The sequence below is a fragment of the Pyrgilauda ruficollis genome, unplaced genomic scaffold, assembly GCF_017590135.1.
Source record: "Pyrgilauda ruficollis isolate IOZ18807 unplaced genomic scaffold, ASM1759013v1 scaffold24, whole genome shotgun sequence".
Taxonomy (NCBI): Eukaryota; Metazoa; Chordata; class Aves; order Passeriformes; family Passeridae; genus Pyrgilauda; species Pyrgilauda ruficollis.
In genome coordinates this window covers 5,218,657-5,242,355 of record NW_024523648.1, presented here as the reverse complement: position 1 = coordinate 5,242,355, position 23,699 = coordinate 5,218,657, and the positions used below count along the sequence as shown (strand labels likewise).

Genomic DNA, 23,699 nt, shown 5'->3' with positions numbered 1-23,699 from the left:
CTTCCCTGTGTGTGATACACTCTTTACATGCACAATCACATACTACTTTTTCCACAGAACCCCTGCCCCAGGCAAGGGCTGAATAGCATTCAGAAAAATGAGGCAGCTGTTGGTATTTTTATACTCTTTTTTTCAAGCAGTAAAGCCAGTCTTATTTACTCTGCATGGTTTGAAAGCAGAATGACTGTTTATTTTCTTTTTTAAAAAAACCCTATGTACAACAAAGAACACGTATCTAAAAAAGCTTTAGGCACTCGAGCAATTACTGTTACAATACAGTGTAAAGTAACTCCTGAAACAAAATCTGTTCTCAGCCATTTACAAAAGAAAAAAACCTCCCTTTGGTAGCTCTTCATCCTTCTGAGTACTCTGCTCCAGCTTATTTTAAAGCACTCAGTAAGCACGTGACCCCTTTCACTTGTCACAAAATTTTGACTCTTTTAGGGATAGAGAATACTGGGGAAATGTGCTGGTCCTGCACCTGCCAATTCTGCTTCTTCAGTCACGAGAAAGGATCCTGCCTGCACACTGCTACTCTGAAAGTATGGCAAAAGACAAACTTAAGCGAGATCACAGGGTATCTAGGGCTCCCTAAATCACAGTCAGCAGAAATTAAATTCCTCACCACAACCAAGGGGCAAGGCCAGATCCACTCTCACTGGAAAGATGTTGTCAGCAAGAAAGGCAAGCACTTCCACCAATCTTGGACTGATTTTAAGATGCTTCAGTAACACTGCAATAGGCTAATCCTGAAGTAACAAAGAAAAGAGAACAATTTGCATCCAAAAAGAAAGGTTTTTTCCTATCTGGGCAGGAAGGAATTGCTATTAAATTATATCCTTCCAAAAATAAAAATAATAGGAGCATTTTCTCATCACTGCTGAACACAAAACTAAGGTACCATCAGAAAACATATCTCTTTAGTAAGAGAGACTGATATTTTCCCAGTATATACCAATACCTCAGTCCTGTCTGCAGCAATGTTTATCTACTTTATTCTTAGACACTCCTCAGGCTCTTCCAAACCCCCTCCCATCCCACTTCAAGTGCTCAAGAATTATCTCAGTACCAGAGGGCTTCCCACTGATTTCTCTACACTGCAAACTCAGACTGCCTTATTATCTCCACTTGAGTAGGAAATTGCAGCTAAACAGACTTTCTTAAGGTGACACATAAATCAGCAACAGAGCCAGAAGTCAAGGCCTGCCAAGATGACGCTTATTGATCCAGAAGTTGACCTACAAGGCAACCCTGGCTCCAAATTATTTTGGCCAGAGTATTTCTAGATACAAAACACTAATATCTCACGGGAAGCCCAAGCTAGCAAGCAAATAAGAAATGGCTACCTGCCAAAAATTTGGTTCCAGTGAGTTGTTCAGCATTGCGCAGAAAGGCTGAGTAGAAACAAGTGCGGTGCTAAGTGTTCCTGCATGAGATTTACCTGCAAAAGCCACAAAACTATTCATTTTCCTTCCTGAAACCCTCTGCCCAGTTGTTTGCAAATTTAACAGCATCTACAGCAAACAGCACAGGAGATTTTGTGGTAAAATACCATGTGATCACTTAAGGGAAGACTACCATGAATACACATGGGGGAACCCAAATAAAGATCCAAAGGCAAACCTAAATCCAGCATTTCTTGCCTTTGCAGTTTTAACTATTTTAATAATGATATTTCCTTTTTTGGTTGTTTTTTTTCTTTATATAGGGTTCACTCATTTTATGACATTGCAAAATTTTAACTAGAAATCTGTGGCAATGAAGCAGAGCAAGAGCTAATTAATTACATTACATTGCAACAGAATAAAGTTAATTTCATGTAGAAAGGATCAGGCCACAAGGTAGAACTGCTGGGGCTCACACATGGTCAGAAAAAGTCCCCATCTACCTTGCTTTCTGCTCCCTATGCTATTCCTCACCATCTTCCCTGAAGGGAATCCATCTTCTCTCTGGAGTAGCACCTTCCGAGTGCTGGCAGTGATTTAAGCAGTTACCAGAGATGTTTCCTATGGACACCACTCTCATGGACCCTCCCTGCCTCTCCAGATTCAGAGTGCAGCCCATGCCACCCTGAGAGAACAGGAGCAGCGCTGCACTGTAAAACACTGTATGAAGTTATTGCCCGAGACGCTACCGACGTTTCCATAACAGTGTGAGAAAACAAGTTGTTCTAGAATCATTAATTATCCCAGGCAAGCTGGAATGCAACTCCAGGCAGGTGGAAGGATGTACTTTACTGCCTTGAGTTGCTGCAGCACCCCTTCATTCAGAAACACAGAAATTCAAACCACTCTTACCTTCTTTACAGCACTGCTGGAAATACCAAACACCACAGGTCATTATTCCACCATTCACACTCACTACTGTGTCAGGTTTCCTACAATCTTTACTGCCCAACTTTATTTACAAGTTAATTTCTTCATCATTAAATTTTAATTTTTTTTTTCCTTTATGTTCAAGCACAATTTGCAAGCTGGAAATAACCAAAATTCTGTCCACGCAGTTTATAACTGCTCACTATCCAAACACAGCACTAGAAAATGCATTAAGAAGTACTTCATAAACTTCTGTCACTGCAGTAGGAAGTGACTGCAAATTATTACAGCTTTTCCAATTTAATGAGTATATTTAAATCTTGAAGCTATAGTGTTACTGTGTGCACTCAGCACAGAGATTTAAAAAAAAAAAAAAAAAAAAAAAAAGAGAGAAAAAAGAGGAGTGTTTCACATATACATTCACACCATGCAGAGTAACTGGTAAGCACTGATGTTTTTCAGATGAGCATACATTACTTTGCCTGCCACATGAAGGCATTCTGTAATTTGTAAACTATTTTAAATTCTACTGGAATTCAAGTTTTCCGTTTTATTTAAACATATTGAAAGAACTAATATACAATGCTAAAATTTTTGTTCACAGTCTTCAGTGCATCATCCTGTGCAATTTTTAATTCTCTCCATTCCCTGTGTAATTTGAAATTCTAGCATTTTCCACAACTACTCACTACTTATCTGTCACACAGCATCCTCAAAGCACTGTTCAAGGAGTGTTAACTATTTTTGCTGAAGGTTTTTTAACAAAATCATAAGAATGTATTTCCACAGCTTTCTCCAACAAGTAACAAAACCCTAAGAATTAACAGTGCCCAAAGTCATAGGAAAAGAACATTTTCAGCATTTTACTGGTATAGAAACAGATTCAGGAATAAGAGACTGTGGCATGGCAGAGAACAGAAGCTTAGTATCTGATTTGGCTCCCTCATTTTGATTAGACTGGGAAATAACAAAAAGAAATAATCCAAGTATCTACTCCTGATTTAGATGTTCCTCTGTACTGTAAGAAAAGTTAGATGTAAGAAATTTTAAGAAAATGTTGAGAAAAGTTATTTTTAAATGTTTCAGAAACATTTTCTCTACTTACAATAGTGTTTTACCAACTTTTCACCATTCAGGAACTCATATTCACAAAAATTAAGTGGTTCTAAAAAGAATGGTTGCTCATATATACTTGCCTGATAACCCTAGCCTGGATTTTAATAAAGCACACAAGAAAAGAGATTTCTTAAAACATGCATACGTTAAAATAAGCATGACACTTCATCATGCAAGCAGTAAAGACAAGCAAATGCTATATTATTTATACAACTAAAAATAAGGACTTCAATTAAGTAACTCCCTAAAATGTCTACATTAAAAAGCAGCATTTCAATATTTTGGTATACATTTAACTGAATGTTAATATCCTGATACAATACAGTTTGCCATATCTGACTGTTCAATTTCCCCTAACATTGTAAAAAGAGAAAAGATTAAATGTGAGAAATTAAGCAATACATTGTCTACAATGGATATTTAAGCTATTGCTTATTATTTGTTATAAAATGTCTCAGACACTCAATCTATTACCAGGCTGCAAAAATAGAACATTTGTGTTTAAGTATCTTGCCATTACAGTGTTTTCACCAGATTTTTCAAGTGCATTTCAATGTAAATACACAACAATGGTTTGATGCCTTTAGTGGAACAAGTCTACTACAATTTTTGAAAGACACACACAAGCTCACAATAAGTACCTGCTACACAAGCCTACGATAAGTAATGTAAGGTCATTTTCTTTAGGTTCAGGAGACAATAGTAAAATACTCTGTGACCAGGAGAGTTCAGGTAAATAATCCTCATTAAACCCATTCTGAGAATTCCACAAAGAACATAATATATCTTCCATGATCACATTTACAATTTCAAGTGATTAGTCACCATTTTAACCACCACTATTTAGAAGCAGTCCTGAAATATGAGTGGTTACAATCATCACAAAAGCTTAGAAGTTCTTACTATTTTAATAGCTCAAATTGTTTTTGGCACCTGTGTGAACACCTAGTCTCTCACTGAATCTTGATGTTCCCTGGTACAGTGACCTTCTTGGAATAATTCTGCATTGTTAGAAAACATCCTTCCTTCAGTCAGTCTTAAAATGGCTCCATTTCAATTTCATCCCTTTCATCCCTTCAACCCCTTGCTTTTGTAGCTAACAAAATGCAAACAAGCCCCCAAATAATAACTCAAAAGAAGCTTCCTGGCCAAAACTCTGTATATTTCACCATTCTGGGTTGGCTACTATTGCAACTCCGAATGCACCTCCCCTAATGCTTGAACCAAAAACAGAATTTCTGTCCAAAAATCAAATATGTTTGTTTCCAAATGAAAATAAATAAATTTTAAAAACCCATAAGAGCAGCCTTAAAAGGAAGCTCATGCTTTTCTGAAAATGACATAGTTCAGAATCTTCTACAAGATTTATTGAAGTTACCCTTAGCTACCTCCCAGCTCCTTTCCCTTACTTTACATGGAAATTTTCCCATTCCTTTACTCATTAGTGACTGTAACTTTGCTTCAGTTTTGTTCAACACAGGGTAACCACAACTGAAAAAAGCACAAACCAGTGATTTATATGAGATTATTATATTGTCTTGCACTGTTCCCTTTTGTATTGCTCAAATACTGCAATACTATGGTTCCCTTCCACACAGTTATGCATATTAAAATAGAAATTTTGAAAGCCTGGACTTAAAAATACAGAACTGTTCAGGGATGTGGAAGCTCATCATAGCCTTGGCTATCGTCATCACTATGACATGATGAAGTCTGAAATCCTGAAAGAAGCCAGAGAAACAAAAAATGAAACAGCAGCCCTGGACTTCAGAAGAAGCATATGTTGGCTTGTTCAGAGATCTGCTTGGCAGGATCATACAGAAGACTGTTTTAAAGGGTAAATAGGCCCAGGAAATCTGTCTCTATCTCTCCCCAAGGACCTCACACCAGGAGAATGAGGCATGTCAGCGTGCAACAAGTTAAATGTGGATGAAGGCCAACATGAATGAACCAGGGACTCCCGACTTAGTTCAAAAAGGAAAAGGAGGCAAGCAGAACATGGAAAAGGAAACTTCACAGACAAGGTATGCAGTGATATTGCTGTAGTGTACAGTCATGGAATTAGGAAATCCAAAACTCAGCCAGAGAATAAACTAGCAAAGGGAAAAAGAAAGGCTTATCTATGAGTACAGGCAGGAAAATCAAACCATGAAATTAAAGGGAATGGTGGATGAACTGAAGGCCAGGGCTACTGGTCTATCTAGACCTCAACAAGCTGAAGAAGATGGGCTAACAAGATGCCATGAAGGTCCACCAAAGCAGGCACTAGGCCCTCCACCTGGAACAGAGCATCTCTGTGCACTAGCTCAGACCAGGGGCTGACAATCTGAGAGCAGCTTTGCAGAAAACCTGTGTGTTGAACATGAGTCAGCAATGTGCCCTGGCAGCAAAGGTGGCCAGGAGCACCCAAGGCTGCCTGAGCCAAAGGGCAGCCAGCAGGACAGGGGAACACATCACTCTCCTCCAGTGAACACTGATGAGAGCATATGCAAGCTACTGTGCCTGCTAGGAGAAAGGCACTGTCACACTGCAGCACAGCCACCAAACCAGGTAAGGCTGTGGCAGACGACATGCAAGGAGCTGAGTGAATCCGTCTGCTCAGTCTTAAGAACAGGAGAGACTTTGTTGCTGTCTTCCAGCAGTTGCTGGGAGGATACAGAGGGGATGGAGCCAGGTTCTTCTCACATGTACACAGGAGGACAAGAGGCAGCAGGCATAAGCTACAGAAGGAGAAATTCCAACAAAGTATCCATAAAAGGAAAAAAATTACTATGAGTGTAGACAAATGCTGGAACAAGTTGCCCAGATAGACTGTGGTATCTCCAGCCCTGCAGATAACCAAATCCTGAGCAACCCGACGTAACCCGCCCTGAGGTCTGGGATACTCAGTGTGGGTGCTGGCCTGAAGTCCTCTGCAAAGAAAATTATTCTGTAAATTTATTTTACTGTTCTAAAAGCAAAAATTCAAACAAACCCATAAAACAAACAAACAACCTAAACACCAACACAAAAACACATTCACAACATGTATGTCCCAAATTTCAAACATTTTTAAAAATTTTTACTTCAACGATAGAAATCCTATCAGGCACCAAAAGATAAAAATTTGTTTTAAATGCCATACATTTTCTTGTGAGATTCCTTTCAAAACAGAAACTACAAGCAAAACACATTAGTTTGAATTGTACAAAAAATATTGACTTTAATCGAGAGGAAATAGGTACAAGACAGTATCTAACATCAAAATTGCAAGCACAGCAAAGGATACCTTCTGACGACAGATAAATAAAAAGAAACTGAAAACAAAAGAGTTGTGATTTACTTCAGGAAACTCAACCAGTGTGAGAAATGTAAGCAAAATTACTGCTCTGATATGATTCAAATCTCTAAACTGCAACCAGCTCAGAAGCACTCACTTTATCCATCTTTCTAGGCACCCACATGACAAAAGCATAGCAAAAATAAACTATTTTTAGAAATAAAAAGACCTAAGAATGTAAGACCGTGAGAGTCAATGACAGTATGAAAATTCTTAGTGATACAGTAATATAATGCTCTAAGTGGACTGCATTTTCACACTTTTGAGATTTCTTTGAGATTTTGTGCATTTGATTAATTCTGTCTGTATAGTGAGGCAGTGCTAATTTATGCCTTCCTACGGGGATGACGGCTGTCTGTGCCAGCACCACAAACTGAATCAAGAAACTCCAGAGCTAAAACCTAACAGGCTACAGTCTCTTAACTCAGAACTGTAGATTCATGTTTTATTCATAAAAGCAGATACCTACACACCAGCTTTTCAAATGCATCCTTTTGTCATTTAACATTTTTATTGAAAAAAATGACATATCTTACCTTTAGGTCACTTCCTGGCAAAGTACCTATGCCATCCTTCCAGTCCATTGCACTAAATACATCAAACTCCTGACCATTTCCACTAGATGCAGATTCATTCATGATGCATGTACTGGAAAAAAAAGAAAAAAAGTTATCTGAAAATTCTGTGAGTGGTTTAATGCTTATATCACCAAATATTTCTTCTAATGCATTTCACAGATTTGTATCAAATGCTTCCCTCTGCACACTGGCAACATGGACAACTGATGACAAGGGTGATAACATACATGATGTAATAAAAGTAAGGACAAATCTTTCTGAAACTCTAAGAATAATACCTGTTTCACACACTAGGAGGCAATGGGGCTGTACTGGAGAGAAAAGAAAAATTTCAGACTGCAAATAAATTGACATGAGGAAAACATGTCAAGTACACTTAAAAACATCTGTTCTAAGAAAGGCAAGACATGACTGCATGCCTCTAATAAATACACTAAGCACTGATTAACAGAACTGGATTTCCTTAATACTGGATAGCATGCTGATGTGAATGCTCCATCCAAGTTCAAATTGAAATTTCAAAATTAATTTGAAACTGTAAGTTTCCTAATCTGACTCAAGATACTTGAATATTCTTTATCTGTTTCCATACAGATAAATTTTGAACTGCATTTGTTAAAACTTACTTCCATGTAGAGAAGCACATATATACCCCAGAGAAACCTACCGCTTTGCAAGACTTTACTGGGTCCCTGTGTTTCAGAACAGTGAATGGAGAGAAGATAATATTTACCTTCATAAATAGTGCATCTGGACATCCCTTTCCATGATAAAAAATTTGCACAAGCAACAGAAGTGCACTGCACTTGCCTCTGACCCCTGGCTTCAGCTCACCACTCATCACTGCCACAAACACCCCATCGAAATAGTGCATCTGGACATCCCTTTCTGTGATAAAAAAATTTGCACAAGCAACAGAAGCGCACTGCACTTACCTCTGACCCCTGGCTTCAGCTCACCACTCGTCACTGCCACAAACACCCTATCAAAAGTGCTTCTTTTAGCACTTCTTTTAGCAGCCAGTTGTGAGTGCCACCAACTTCTTCCTTTCCCCTTCTCACAAACCCAGCAATCTTTAAATCTGTGGCCTGGCACCTAAATTTACTATTTGTGCAATGTGGAATCCGACTTATTAACTTTGTTTCTGAAGAATGGCTGCACTATGCCTAGCAGCTGAAATAATCTGTGGCAAAATTAGCTGTCATTGTTTGTGAACTATTAGCAAAACCTCACCACTTTTGAAATTTGCACTTTCTGAACTTTTTGGAGTGTAAACTCTCTGAACTTTTAAACGAACACTTTCTAAGCCTCATACCCCATCAGGAGACTGCAAACTTTTGCTGCAAGTATCAGTATATGAAATTCAAATAGATAGAGAACTTCCTCAAAGTTTAACCTTGTTTTCTAAAAGCTAATTTCTAACTTTGGTCCCACTCTGAATCTGCAAATACTCTCTGGAGATCCTGACTTTTCACAAAAAAACCCCAAACAAACAACGAACCAACCAAAAAGGTCCTATTTGTTCACTCTGGTAACAGAGAAAGATGCAAACCAAGCAGAAGTAAACTCTAGTCATCTAGAAGGTTTTTATTGAAAGGTTGAGGAGAAAAACAGTTGCATGAAAAATAATTGAATGTACATTTTATTCATCAGAAAAATAGTATCAGTCACTGTAACATCACCACTACAGACACATACTAGTTTGGTTTGGGGTACACAATTTGAACTCCCTTTCATTTCTCCCTGGTTTCCTCTTAATTTCTAGCAGAAGTCTTTAAAATCCTAAGCAACACCTTACTCCATGAGTTCTTTCATTACACTACAGCAACTACACAGTTATCAACAAGATAACTGAGGAGCTGGACCTCAGTCAGTATCCACTGCTAAGAGTAAAAGCCTTTGCATTCCCCTTTATTTCATATGGCAGGCAGGGTTCACAGAATGTTTTTTGAGCAAACTTCACATTTTTCACATGACAAGTTTGAAGTAAGAAGAACCAAATGATTGAATGTGTCTTTCCCACCTTTAGGTAATTCTCTGCAAGAAAGTATTGAAAACCGTAACAAAAACGTACAAAAATTCATTTTTAAGAACATCAATAAATCTAAACAAATTCAGTGCAAACTGAGAAATTCCCCAAAGCCATAGATCTCATCTTTTACAATCATGCCCAGGCAAAATCCACCACCCTACCTCAGGGCAAGCTCCTGCAATACAATTTGGGATCTCTGCTCGATCTGAGTACCAGGTACCAGTGCAAACCACTTCAAGCAGGCTTGAGCAAACTGGACTGCAGCACAGTGACAGAGGCACAGGCCTTTCCCCAAGAACACAAGACCCAAGCTGCTAAGGAGTAGCTGAAAAAGCTGGGATCTCTCCAGGCACCAGTGAAGTTTTAAGGACACAAAACATGCTGGTTCAAGCACATTGGTGGAACAAGCTCCCCAGGATTAGCCTGGCTAAGCAAACACAAAGCTGTGTTCCGCATTAACTGAAGTCTCTAAGTAATCTTAAATTATCATTCTATTTAGAGGACACTTCACTCAACCCTCCTGTGATTTATTACAGAAAACATGCTCCAATGATTTCTGCAGAAGGTATGACAGAAGTTGGGAAAAGACTTGGAAGGCTGTGGAGAAATGCTACCTCTCAGCAGCTGCTGTACCACAGAGCAAGGAGCCTCGGACAGCACAGCTGCTCCATCAGATGCTGTCATCTCCCACAGTGCCACTCCCATTACTGACACGAAAATTACTTGGGGGCTGGGAAAGTGAAAGAGTCTAGCCTACTTAGGCCGGGAGTAAACCATGAAAGGTAATGAAAACTTGGTAACAGAAATGTTCAGGGCATACTTGTCTCAAGAAAACACAAATTCTGACTTAATTGCACATAAGAAACTTTCCTCAGGTAACAAACAGCAATAATGATACATTCTGGAGATGTCTAAAGACATTCATTATTGCTTTCCTTTTGAAATTAACTCAACGTCAAAGGCACAATCTGTGTATGTTTCACATTCTGCAGCCTTCAGAAGTGTTCTTGGTGGGAATGAAAAGGTCACAGGGCAACACAGATAGAAATTAATTTACAAAAAGGAATCACTTTTAACAAAGTATCTGTTTCCAGCTTTGCTGACTTTGAACAGATGAAAGATAGGCCTATATCTCTCTACTAATGATAGCAAGAAACAAGATACAGACTAGTAAAATTGTTACAGCACTGAGGTACTAAAAAATGAAGAACTCATTGCAATAGCTACATCTAAATCTCAGAACAAAGAAAACTAAAGAATGTCTTATCTACACCTTTAATTTTTTTGGTTTTAAAGCTCTGATATAGTTCTTTGAACTAGTATAACTCCTTCTATAATGATTTCATCTGGTACCATTGCTGCTGCTGCACTGCCAGAAAAGTGGTAAAAATACTAGACAAATAAGGGGCCTGTCAGTGAATGCCATCAAATGCGAAGGAAAGGACATAATAGTAAGTACCTGGAGCAGTCATCTTCCAAAAGCATCTCCAAAATCTGCCTTTAGGGATGTAACTATCTCAGCTCTCACAGCCGTAAGAGAAGTGTGCTGCTTATTAATATTTCAACATTAACTTTGTTTCAGACATTTGTAATAAAGCCACTAAAATAAACAAGCACATTTAATAAGATTAAGACACATCCTTTAGAAAAACCTTCATTTTTACCAACAGGTTCAACGATAAATGTGTATCTCACAGAGGAGATACTTACTCAGAATAACAGCACTAAAAATTAGATAGTTTCATCTGGTGAGAGACTGAAAGAAACAAAGCAAAGAAGCAGGACAGAATATGCCAATTAGATTTACAAGTAGTTTTTGAAGTAATTATAGGGTTATGTAGTGAATACATCAGAAAGTAGTAACAGGAGTCTTCCTTCCAGTCAGTGCCTTAAAAAATTACCTGACCCCTACCCGAATTCTTAACATCTAAGATGCTAACTGTAAGATGCCTGTATGATTTCTAACCAGTGGAGTCAACTCAATACTGATCACTGGGCAGCAGAAAGAGTTCAGCAGTAAAGCCACCAGTCATCATTGTGGGACTGGTATAACACATCTGCAGTAATTTGCCATTTCTTCTCATGCATCTCTGTGTATTTTTATTTGTACTTTTGAGGATTTCTGTAGCTGCCATAACAAGACAGCCTAGTACATTTGCCCCATACTGATCCTCTCCCCAGCTGATAGCTCCTATGAGGAGACCCAAAACTGGGAACACAGAGCCAGAGGAGATTACAGCAAGTGACACCAAGAGTGAGTTCTAATGGAAAAAGAGACCCCAAGAGAGACAATATCCTTCTGCAGGCAAGTCATGGTCCCTCTCCCCACTGGACTGGGTGACACCAGCATTGATGGATGTTCAGAAACAAAGGCAACAGTAGCATTTTTGTCCTAATATTGTATACATTTACTGTGGACATCTCCAAGGCTGCCTGGTGTAGCACTCATGAGCTAAAAGGACACATTTTCCCATAACCAGTAAATAAGGAAACAAAGTGGATCTGAAGGAAACAACTCCGTGCACTAGATCTGCAAATACACCAACTTCTAGACACCAGGGGCAAGTGGATACTCAGCTTAGTTTTATTTAACATGTAAGAATGTGAATATTACCAGCACTGACTTGTTACACTCCCAAAGCCACAAGAAGCTAGAATTACTCCTTGTAATGTAAGTTCCCTATATTTGACCACAGTAGTGAGTTCAAGCTTCATGACAGCAAAAGCAAAGCCAGCTGACTGTAAACCCACTGGGGTGAGCCCTGCTTCTCTCTTCACAGTCCTCTCTTTGAGCTGGGCACATCTCACACTTGCCTTTTTCTCACCCTTCTTATTTTTGCACCAGACTCTTCACTTACAGGAAAACAACCACAACAGGAACAGTGCAGGAAATGGTAAAATTCTTTGATGCTACCCACCACATTTTAATATGTGTTTTTTCTTGTACTGTTTAAAGGTTTAATTATTTTAATATTTCATTAGGAGTAGTATTTTCAGATACCCATTTTCCTCAAAAATCTTACTTTTCATTGTTTGGAAATTACTAGTTCTGCCATATTTCTGTTCTCTGTGTTGAAAACTTGTTTGAGTAAATTTCACTATTTTGCCTGTTGCTCATGAAGTTTATTACAAGCAAGGTATTTTAAAGATGAGATACAGCTTTTATATGAATTCACAAAGAGACAGCTTAAATTTTTTTGCCACTCAAAGGCTGTAACAGGAAAAGGACCAGAGTTCCTATGGATGATGTCCCCTTAGCATTATTTACTCGTATTTTATCTGTTGCTACTCTTCTGACTACTAGATGTTCCAAGGCTACTGTGTATGTTCACTCCTGCTTCCCAATATTTTGGCTTTAAACCTTTTTTCCCTACAGGAAGAATCTGGCCACAAAAGCATTAAAACATACTGTGAAGCCTGGGTCTGCACCAGTGCTTAAAGGAGGTTCATGCTGTCCTCATCCGAGTCTGGTCTCTGTCAGCAAGGTAGCACAGTTATTGCTGTCCCATTGCTGCAGACTGGGTAACAATTACACACAGCCTTCATCTACTGTCTCATTTTCAAATATCCACAAGACACTACAACAATAGTTACCCAATACCAAAGCTATTCTGTCATCTAATGAAACTTACCACTGACAGCCTTTCCTTGTTTATAAACAGCCTGTACCTCACACTAGAGAAGTATTTCCTCTGCAAAGCTTTCATGGTTCCCTTATTTCTGCTATTGTCTGTGCAGGCCTGAGTGGAGATTTAACCTACTCAGATAGTAAGAGTTGTATACAAAAACTTTGAAATCCTATGTCTTAAATTCTCTTAAGTGCTTGAACCAGGCACAAAAAGTTACAAAAAACTTCTCTGTTTATTTGTTCCTTCTTCCTTCCCCTACGAAGACACTGCCTGCACCAAATCTTCACACCTCCTACCACCTGACCTGTTTCAAATTTCCTACCCAAAGTTAATTCAACATACATCTGAGCATCCCTTTTGTCTGACTCATGCTCTCCTCTTCCTCATCTGCCAGTTATTATCAGCTTCCATAAGCTCTGCTGTTCATATTAGTTCTGCTGAACAATTAGTTCACCTTTTCTAGCTTCTAAACACATGCAGCAGATTACAGCATTTATAGACTTTCCTTTCTCCCCCATTCATAAAGAGCTGCTGGCATCTCCCATTGTGATGAGCGTCCTACTACTGGAGCACTAACAAGTTTTGACTACACACATGCTACCACTTTCTTCAGTAAGCGTCATGCCAGCTCATCACTGATTCCTCACACCCATCACTCACAATCCATCATCCTCCTTACCAGCAGTATCAAAAAACAGACAAACTAAATTGAGCAGCCCACAAAAACTCAACCACCTCTCTTCACAGAACAGGTGATGCCATAAACTCAACAAGTTAGAGGAAAAGAAGTTATCACAAGTTATTGAAACTTTTAAAGTAATATTCTAAAAAACCCTCAGTAAACTGAAGGGAAAACACACACCACAAACTAAACCGGAGTTTATTACCACTACCCAACTGACACCATCCGAGATGATTGCTTCAGCCACCTTCACTAGAGAACCAGTTCAGGAGACAAACTGGACCACAGCCAAAGCTGCTGAAGTCTCACCGGGAAATAACGCCTACCCGGCACCACCCGGATAAAAGCGGAAAGCTCTGCTGCCTTCAGCCACTACTTTCAGGGAGTTTCTCTCTTACAGATGTTCATCATACAGACTTCTGGGAATGTGATAACTTTCTTGGTAAAAACCATTGGCTCCTGAACAGTTGTAAGATTTGAACTAAGAAAACTGTGTTACAATCCTGAGCACTGACTATTTCCTAAAATGACATCGGCTGAACTTTTTATATCATGAGCTTTATTTATGCTCACCACCTGATTTTTAGCACCCACGACCGAGCATCCATTCATGAGCAGAAACAGAAAAAATGATCAGTCCAGTGCCACTCAACTATACGGAAGAAATAAAGACAATACAACAAAACTAAAAGCGTAACTCCTGCCGCCTTTCGCTGTAAAGCTTTTAGACAGCGCTGCTAAAGCACAGGTAATTAAAAGACACGAAAGAGGCCGTGACCCTCACGTCCCGGGGGAGGCTGCCGCATCTCCAGGGGCCTCCTAACGCGCGCACCGCTCCTCAAGCCTAAAAACCCCGGGGGCTCAAGCCGCGCTCTGGAGCGGGACGAGCGGCACGGCCGCAGGGCGCTCCCCCGCGCCGGCAGCCCGCGGGCTACCAGCAGAGGTCCCTCCTTGGCCAGTTTTGCGGCGTGTTTTTGCTGCACTTGAAACTTTCTGGAGAAAACCCGGGCTCAGGTCCGCGTCTTCCCCAGGCTCGGGCAGAACCGCCGAGACAAAAGCGCCCGCCCGGCTCCTCGGGAGGAGCGCTCGGGGAAAGCGGTTCTCCAGTCTCTCCGTTTCCCTCCCGAATTTGCCTTTTTATCCTTCGCCCCCGCCCCGGGCAATTAAACGGAGCGGGGGAAGAGTGCCCCCCGGCCCCGGCGAGGGGGCGGCGGTGGGGGCGAGCGCGGTGCGGGCGGGGGTGGGAGAGGAACTGGGTGTTAAGTGTTCCTGAGGAAGTTGCACAACGAGAGAGGGACTCTGCTTGTTTACCGGGTGGGACCGGGATCCGGGAAAAGGAGGTTGCCTCCGAGTGGAAAGGAAAAAAAATTAAAAAAATGTTACCTTCTCCTCCCTCCTCCCCTCCCCCAGCGCGGAGGAGAAGGAGGAGGAGGAGGGGGGCGAGCTCTCTTTTTTTCTAGGGGGCTGCGGGGGCTCGCTCCTCGGCCGCTCGCAGCCGATCTCCGGGCATCCCTCGGCAGAGAAGTCACCCCTTCCCGCGGGAGGGGCCGGCACACGCCGCCTCCCCGGAGGGCTCGCCCCCGCCCGGCCCCGCAGCCGCCAGCGCCCGGCCCCGCGCTGCAACTTTTTCTCTCACGCTCTCGCGTGCGCCCGCTCCGACGGGGAGGGGGGAAAACCATGGGGGTGGGGAGCGGCCGCCGCTGCGGCCCCGACGCGGCGCCCCCCGCCCCGGGCGCTGTAGCCCCGGCAGCCTCTCCGAAGCCCCGGCCGGGGGCGGGCGGCCGCTCCGCGGGAGCGCCTTCCCGTCGGCCGCCGCTCCCTCCCCCCCCGAAACTGGCGAGAACAAGTGTGCCTATATCCTGTTGTTATATGCACCGGCTGCGGAGACGGGGAGGGAGAGACGGGCGTGTGCGCGGGGGGCCGCTCCCCCACCCCGGCCGCACTTCAGGCGAGAGCGCGCAACTTAACAGAAAACCCGCGTCCTATTCCCTGCCCCTGCCTGCCCCCCCCGCTCCCTGCCCCCGTCGTCGGCAAAATACGCACTCACGTGTATGTGCGCTCACACACACCGCCGGCACCCCGGGGCCAGCCCCCGGCAGCCCCCCGAGGCCGGCCCGCGGAGCCGGCGGCGGTGACAGGCGCCGGCCCCCGCCGCCGCACGCAGCCCGAAGCGGGCAGGGGCCGTTCCCCCGCCGCCTCACATGTCTGCCGCAGCGAGCGCGGCGCACGCACCGCACAGAGGCAGGAACTGAGCACTCGAGCAAAAGACTTTTTTTTTTTTTTTTTTCGTTTCTTAAAAAAAAAAAAAATTGCTACAAGCTTGCTTTTTTTTTTTTTTTTGTATGTGTATGTGTGTGCAAACTTTCCCCAAAATGGCGGAAATTGGGAGATGATTATATTTTAAATATCTCTCGCACACAATCACACAAAGTGCAGGAGCGACGGAAAATACAAACTCTCTGCTGCGCGCTGGTAGAGGCCTTCGCACACGGGGACCCACGGCACATTCAACCGGTATATCCCGGCAGCCGCCACCTCTCGCCGCTTCCGACCAAAAAACCCTTTTTCGCACCCCTCTCCGCTGCGCATTGCCCCCTCGCAGCCCGCACTTCTCCCCGTCCTTCAGCCTGTGCGAACAAAGAGCCGGGGCTGCAGAGGGGGGGCTCGGGTGGCAGCGAGCCCCCTCCCTCCGCTCCGCTCCCTCCCCGCCCGGCGCTCACACGCACACCCGTGCCCCCCCACCTTCTCCCCCCGCCGCCCGGCCGCGGCACCCGCATCACATTGTTCCCAACAGCACGGCGGTGCCCCGTAAGTGTCATTAAATGGAGCCAACTGACAAGCTCATTGGTGGGGCAAGTCTGCAAAATGTCTCTCCCCTTCCCTTCCCCCTCCCTTCGGAACCCACTACCCCCCCCNNCATTTCCACAGCTCCCTCCCCCGTGTATATATATATGTACATACACATACGTGCGTGCGTGCCTGTGTATGTATATAAATATACAGCGCATATATATATACATGTACTCCCTTCATGTGTTTGGGAAGAGAAAAAGAAATACCAGGCACCTCTCTCTTTCTTTTGTTCCTCTTTCACACTCGTACACTTATGATTTAGTGAGATCCCCGGTGCCCCGGCCGCTCCCCAGCCACTTGCGAGTCACTTGCCCACTTTACCCGGCATTAACTTCCATCCTTTCTGCTCGAGGTGGTCGGGGAGAAGCCCCCCTCCCCTTCCCCAGATACGTTTCGTAAGGGAGGGAGAGGAGGTGCGTCTCTCCCTTTATCTCTCGCGCTCTCTCTAACTTTCATCCTCACCTAGGGGGAAAATTAAAACCCGTCACCAGCCTTTGCCATCGCGGCTCCCTAAACGGCTTGCGGATCAGATCGGAACCCGCCGCTCCTTACCCCCCCAAATTCTCTCTTTCTCCGTCTCTCGAGTAGTCCTGACAAATATGGTCCAGGGCTGCGGGCACAGTGAGCATGCGCCCGCGGAGCCAGGGCTGGGGAAAGGGGAAACTGCCGCCGCCGCCGCCGCCGCGGCTCCTCTTCCTCCCTCGCCTGCGCTGCCGCTGCGCCCCGGCCGCCCGCAGCCGGCACCCGGCAGCCGGCACCGGCGGCGGGCATCGCCCTCGCCGAAAACGCGGCTGCCGACAAGGGCTCCGGCGGAGGTGCATCCTCCCCCTGATTTACTGCCGACGCTGGAGGAATAATAAGGAGACTTGTGCAGCAGTCGCGCGCTATTTTGGGCGCTTTCAAAAATAACGCCTTGCACTTTTCGGGGAGGGGGAGGTCCGGTCCTCCAGGGTCCCGCCAGGTGCTGCCGAGGTTGGGTGGTGGGCGCCGGGGAACCCGGGAAAGCCTGTCTGTGGCTCTTGGCCCCATCCTCTGCGCAGAACAGACCTGGAGCAGAGGCAGAACAGCTGGGCACCAGTAAGGAAAGTGCGGGTCCTGCGGGAGAGGGGCTGCCCTTCGCCGCGGCCGGCGAGGGGATCCCCGAGGAGATGGTGAGAAGCCAGGCATCGCTGCGCCAGGCTCCTCCTGCACTCCCGAAATACGGGGTGCATTCGGTATGGACGCGTTCCTTGTGATGGGCCTCGTCTCGTTTACAACCCAACCAGCTCACAAAATAAAACTAGTCTCAGATGTGCCACCTGCTTGAATACTCTCCATCGGTGCCCTGTATTCCTAAAGACAAATACCATCTTCACTTATTTCTGTCTCTGATTCAGAAAACAGTGAAAACTGAAGGCCCTTGTTATTTCATGGGAATGCCCAGGATGGACTTCACCTGCAATGAGATCTGTTAGCAGAAGAACATTACACAACATAGACCTGTATGAGGCCTAAGCGTACTGGGAAACAGGGAGAATGGAGGATTGTGATCAGATGTAAATATGATACTTTTAAAACTGTATATACATATATATATATGCAGTTTGAGGCAAAGTATAAAAGAACACAGAACACAGTCTTAATTATACTAATCCTAATTTCTTTTTCAGACCACACAGCATCTCCCTAAAGTCAATCTGTCCTAAAGGCAAAAACTGACAAAATATATTCTGAATTTTTGATTGTTTGGCATATAATTAAATATCTCTTAAAATGACTCTAAAATCTCAATACATCTTTTGTTAATCCCAGTAATGATCAACAACCAAGTTTTGTCTTGCTTTTATATATACTCCCTTCTACAATTACATTTCCAACTTTGGCCCAAATTACTAGAACAGAAATGATGATATGTACTAATAGGCAGCCAGTAATAAGTATCAGTTGAATACCAATAGAAGTAAATACAAATGACAAGACTAAGTGCAACCTTTTAGGAATTATGGATGCATACTGTATTACCCTCTGATCCCCATGATGGGGACAGCATTGCGCTGGACACAAGATAGAGATGCTTCATCTCTGACAAGACTTCCTAGCTTCAGCTTCTGTTCAGTAGAGTATTTACTTCAGAATGTGTGTTAGAATATTTAAGAACCAAGCTTGACAACTCTGCTCCCTTAAACTATGCCCATGTTAAAACAGTTCAGACAATCAGGCTTTTACTATACTATCTTGACAGTTTCTGTCTATTTAAATGAATTTTTTTTTCACACAGTAAAAAGGAGCTCATAGTTAAGTATTTGCAGAATTGGTGCCTAAGCAAAATACATTATAGTTGTTTTATTATGAGCAATGATGAGACTTCTCACACCCCTTCAGCTCAAATGCATCATATAGGCTGCAGTTTTCATCAATAAACATATGTTCATTAGAAACTAATTACAGAAAACAGTATTAACCTAATTGTAATAATTAGTGATAACATACATTTTAACTCTTCTAAAACACAGATGCAAAAAAATAGTAAAGGGTGAGAAAATTCCTACTTTCCACCAGTGAACTCTTACTTGAGGAAATTTATGTGTTAGAAACAAAGAATAAACTGTAACTGAAGTAATTCAGCACTTTTTTGAAAATTATTTCCCAATGTTCCCAATGTTCAATGTTGTTGAAATGTTTTAAGTCAGACAGTTGCCAGAGAACTAGATTATTCTATTGTAGCATTAAATTAGCTGGGCTCTGCAGAAGATAGTGAAAGAATGGTGCAATTTGGTGTTCTTTCAAACTCTTTAGGATGCTTGACCTGTACTGATTATTCTCCAGATGATATTGATGTTTTGGGGGATGGTATAACATACCCTGTTAAGAAAATACATTTCTAAGAGTACAACTGAACTAGTTATCTTCCATCATTTTATTTATGCTTGAAAGACTTTGTCCCTTTCCTCTGAAAATCTTAAAAGGAAACATAGTCATATGTGTGAATGTAAGAATGTAGCCCCTTACAGAAAATGATGACACAGGTGGAAAAGCTGCTTGAAGGATGTATATTGGAAGTAGTAACTGAAACCAAGGATTTGAAACAGCGTGTAGCTGCCTTATTGGATCAAACAGATAACTCTTTGATTACAATAAAAGGACATATGAAATTAATAAAGGTACCTTCTGTTCTCTGTCTCTTCTTCGATCCTTGCCCTAATCATAGTGTGTCAGCTCCTGATGTATAATAAACCCATTATTTTGTCAATAAAAATTTATTGAGTAAAAATAGATTAAATATTATTCACATATGCTCTTTAAACATTAGTTCTGTTGCCATTTTATTTAATACTAGAATTCCATCTGTATTCCAAAGGCAGAGAATTTTAAACACTTGTTTTCTATATGTAAGTATGGCATTTAATATGATTTTGGCAGTATGTTTAATGACAGATTTTGGAGTAGCTAAATTTGGTCTCTCTCTGAGTATTCTTGTAACTCGTTGAATAGGTGTTTGTGCTGTAGCCAAACACTGATTATTTTTCTAGGAGCATGTGCATGCACATCCATATACATGGCTTCCAAAATTCAAATCTTGAGTACCATTTAAGGGGGTGAGAGTAAAGTAATGTACATTATCCATTCAGTTTGCATATTGGGTTTGTGTGATCTAGTGGCTCCTCAGCATGTATCTACATAAACCAAGAAAAAGAGAATCAGTATTTACATTTTACCAAATAATTTGACATTTCCAAGAACTTGATTTCTATGATACAGATTAACATGCCTTAAAGATGGCCTTGTTAATCAAAAATAGCCTGCATGGGATTTTTTATCACACTTCTAATAACCTGTGCAGCTCATTGTGTGACCTTTCTCACCAGTGGCAGTCATCAGTCTGTCATGTGATTCTTCCCCAACCTGGAGGGCAGGAAAAAGGGTTTGAGGGCAATCACTGGGAAAAAAAATATTGTATATGTTATGTAAAGCTCTAAGCCAGGAAAATGGAAGTCTGAAAGCTTTAAGAAGTTGGGAATGAAGAGAGAAGGTGTATGTGGCCATTTACCAATTGAAGCAAGCATGCTGTGGTCCATGGTGATTCCAATTCCTCTCAACAGTACTGTCTCCCTGTCCAGAGAACTTGATGTCCACACTGATGTTAAGAAATAATGACTGACTTATTATCAATAGAATCAACTGGCTTTGCCACTCATCCCAGAATATTTATCAAAGCTGATTCGAATGTCGTGCTAAACTGGAGAGCCAGTAATACCTCCTAGCTTTCAGATCTGTGTGCCTGCCTGACTGCATCCCAACTCCCTACCAGAGTGAGACATGGGTGGGCAACAGTCCTTTTTTCCTGGGAAGAAAACTTGAGCATGAGTACTTGAAAGAAACTGCAGTGTTTTCTAGAGAGGTTTCAGCCCAAAGTGCCCTGGATGTAGGTGTAGGTACAACCTGGGAGAGCTTGTTTCTGGAGACATTGATGAAACCTTTGAAAATTACTGCTTTTATAAAGTTGCAAGACTACAGAACTTTCCAGAGTTGGTCTTCATCCTAAAGAAATTCAAAGACAGATAGGGAAGTTATGGGTTTGTCAGTTCAGGAAGGAATCCAGAGTTATGTTGCATACTAAGGGTTTGGGGAGCATTGGACCAGAATAATGAGTTGTAAAAGCAGAAAAAGTAATTTGCAAGGGTGAGTCAAATGCCAATTAGGAATATTGATAAGGACTCTTGAACCAGAAGGCTGAAGTTAGAAGCTTGGACATGTGAGTTGGACACTAGGGGAGGGCTTGGAATACTGACAGATCTTATAAGAGTTGAAGGAAGCAGGAGGTGGCCCCAGACACAAGAGGTATGAAGATACAGCAGAGATTATGTGGTCTGGAATGGATGATAGGCCAAAAGAAATGGGTAAGAATAAAGGTCCCGAGGGAGAGGAAAGAAGGGGATAGTAGGAAAAGAGACACACCACAGAGAAGTAGTGTGGAAAGCGGCAGAGTGTAAGTGGATCAAGAAGGGAAAGGGGGAAGAAGGGAGGGAGCCTGTGCCAGGCAAATTGGAAATAACAGGAGATTTGCAGTCTTTAAAAATGGAGTTTCCTAGATGTAGTTTTAAGGGATAATAATGAGCAATATCATGGTTATGAGTGGGTAAGAGGGTAACCACCACACGGCTTTTTTTGGCACAGGACTGTATTCATGCATGCTCTTTCCTAAGGTATGTGGGCACACTCTGCATATGAGGGCCATTATCATTTCCCACAGTAGAAGGCTTTGACCTCAACTGCCCATAAGATTACAACAGCCTTGCAGCTGAGCATTACTTTGGACACTCTGCTCAGGCTGGATACTCCAGACCTGTCATCCAAAAGCTAGTAGTCACTCTGAGAGCTAAGGCTGTATTTTTAATATGCACAAAGAAGGCAAGTTGATGAGGCAGCACAGAATAAACATCACTCTCGGGAACAGAAGCTGAATGAGAAAGGGTTGCAGTCTTCACTTCTTAGGTGGAAAACAATTCTGTTGAATAGGCAACAAAAGCAGGGGTTATTTTAATAATTGTTTGTAGAATTTTTAGATCTATAACTGCTGCTGAAAAATATCTGGAAGTGAATAAATAGCTCATCCTGTGGGTCTGCTTGGACGGCAAAGCCTGACAGCATGGGGAAAAGAGGAGGAAGTCCCATCCAAGGTCCTTAAAACACAATGGCAGGGTGAGAACTTGCTCTAACTTGCTCTCCCTGGAGAGCAATAGAACAGTTTTCAGAGCAACATGTGTCAGACTTAGTGACTCACAGCCACATGTGGACATTCCTAGTAAAATATAAATTGGTCCAGCAGTAGATGAAGAGGAAAGAATCCCAAATATTGCTTGTGTTACACATAAGAGCAAATGACTCAAAGTACGCATGCAGACTCTTCTTTCTTTATTTTCAAAAGTTCTTATCTATTAGTGTGCTCAAACAAGTAAATAACACCCTTTTTTTCCTGTATGTTTTAGTATTGGTGGTGTCAGATTACATATACCAAGCAATATATGCTTGATATGTGGGATAATGGAGAGGTTTTCTCTGAGCAAACAGACCTCTCCTTGTAGAGGCTAATGCAAAAACATGATGCCAATAGTTAAAGGCAGTAGAAGGAAACCAGAAATGCAGCAAACATTGAACAAAGCTTTTTTGGACGTTGATAAGAAGTTTTCCTTACCTGAGAATTCAGAATTAGGATTGCAGCAGAACAGGTATCCACTAGGCCTGCCAAATGTGACTGCAATTAAAGCAACAGACAAAGCATCTCCTGTTTGCTGTGAGGTCCAACAACCCACGTAGAACAACAAGAAGTGAGTCCTTTATAACATTTTTCCAGTGCTGCTGTGTCATGTGGACACACAGCAGCAGCATTCCCCTCTTTGACAAGCAACAGAGAATATTAATGGAGCCTGTTTCTGCAACTGACAACTAATGGACTATTCAGATTCTGAGAAATTTATATTCCATTGCCAATGATCCTGAGTCATCAGGCTTTGTGGAGTCAACTCATACATTTCCTGTGCTGGCATAGTGGGCATTGTGCTCTCATTGATCTATATATGTAAGTGAATATGTAAATGTAAATGTAAATAGTAGCTTCAGTCAGTAAAAGGGAGTTTTTGTTCTGGACTTTAAAGCTATGTGCTAACTCCTCATGCTAGAAAATCAATCTGCCAAAATCTCATTTATTATCTAGAAAATAATGAATGTGCGAACTAATATTCTTAGTAAAATAATTACAGACAATAGTAGGAGGTGGGAGTACCTGTTTGCTGTAGAATTCAAGGTTTGACAAACACGTTTCAATGGTGAACTCGGTCTCCTGGCTACCACAACAAAGCAGGCAGGATATTCTTTTTGCTTTGAGCACAGAGCTGTATACGTTAGTAGTCTGTGCAGGCTGATGCCTATTTGTGGAAGAACCAACTCATGTTGGTTTACATTTGCAGTTTTCCACAACATGATTTGATTTCAATATCCACTGATAACAGAACTGATGCATGCTCTTAAGCGTTCAAGAGGAACTGAACTTCAGAAAAGATACTTTTGCTGAAACTAGTTCATTTTCACATGTTCCAAGATAAGCTTCACGTGGCACTTTACATCAAACCCTTCTAGCTTCTTACCCCCCAGGGAATTCTTGCAAATCGAAATCCACTGTGCCTTAAATTTTAGAAAGA

The 23,699-nt window shown here is 42.3% G+C and overlaps 2 protein-coding genes across 8 annotated transcripts in view; one reads left to right on the top strand and one right to left on the bottom strand.

The window, feature by feature from the left end:
• Window positions 1-17,095, bottom strand: part of L3MBTL3 (L3MBTL histone methyl-lysine binding protein 3) — a 77,266-nt gene extending 60,171 nt beyond the window's left edge. The window contains exons 1-2 of one of the 7 annotated variants that reach the window (XM_041469864.1): window positions 17,077-17,095; window positions 7,287-7,398 (exon numbers count right to left, since the gene is read on the bottom strand). In XM_041469864.1, the coding sequence (XP_041325798.1) occupies window positions 7,287-7,388 (102 nt within the window). In that variant the 5' untranslated portion in view covers window positions 7,389-7,398; window positions 17,077-17,095. Of the gene's footprint in view, window positions 1-7,286; window positions 7,399-14,606; window positions 14,930-15,054; window positions 15,409-15,714; window positions 15,891-16,986; window positions 17,006-17,076 lie in introns of those variants that run through there. The other 6 variants (XM_041469865.1, XM_041469869.1, XM_041469870.1 and 3 more) reach the window with 6 other exon arrangements.
• Window positions 15,349-16,493, top strand: LOC121354929 (basic proline-rich protein-like). The gene is made up of 2 exons (XM_041470006.1): window positions 15,349-15,845; window positions 16,103-16,493. The coding sequence occupies exons 1-2, from the start codon at window positions 15,349-15,351 to the stop codon at window positions 16,491-16,493; spliced, it is 888 nt and encodes a 295-aa protein (XP_041325940.1).
• Window positions 17,096-23,699: the final 6,604 nt, after the last annotated feature.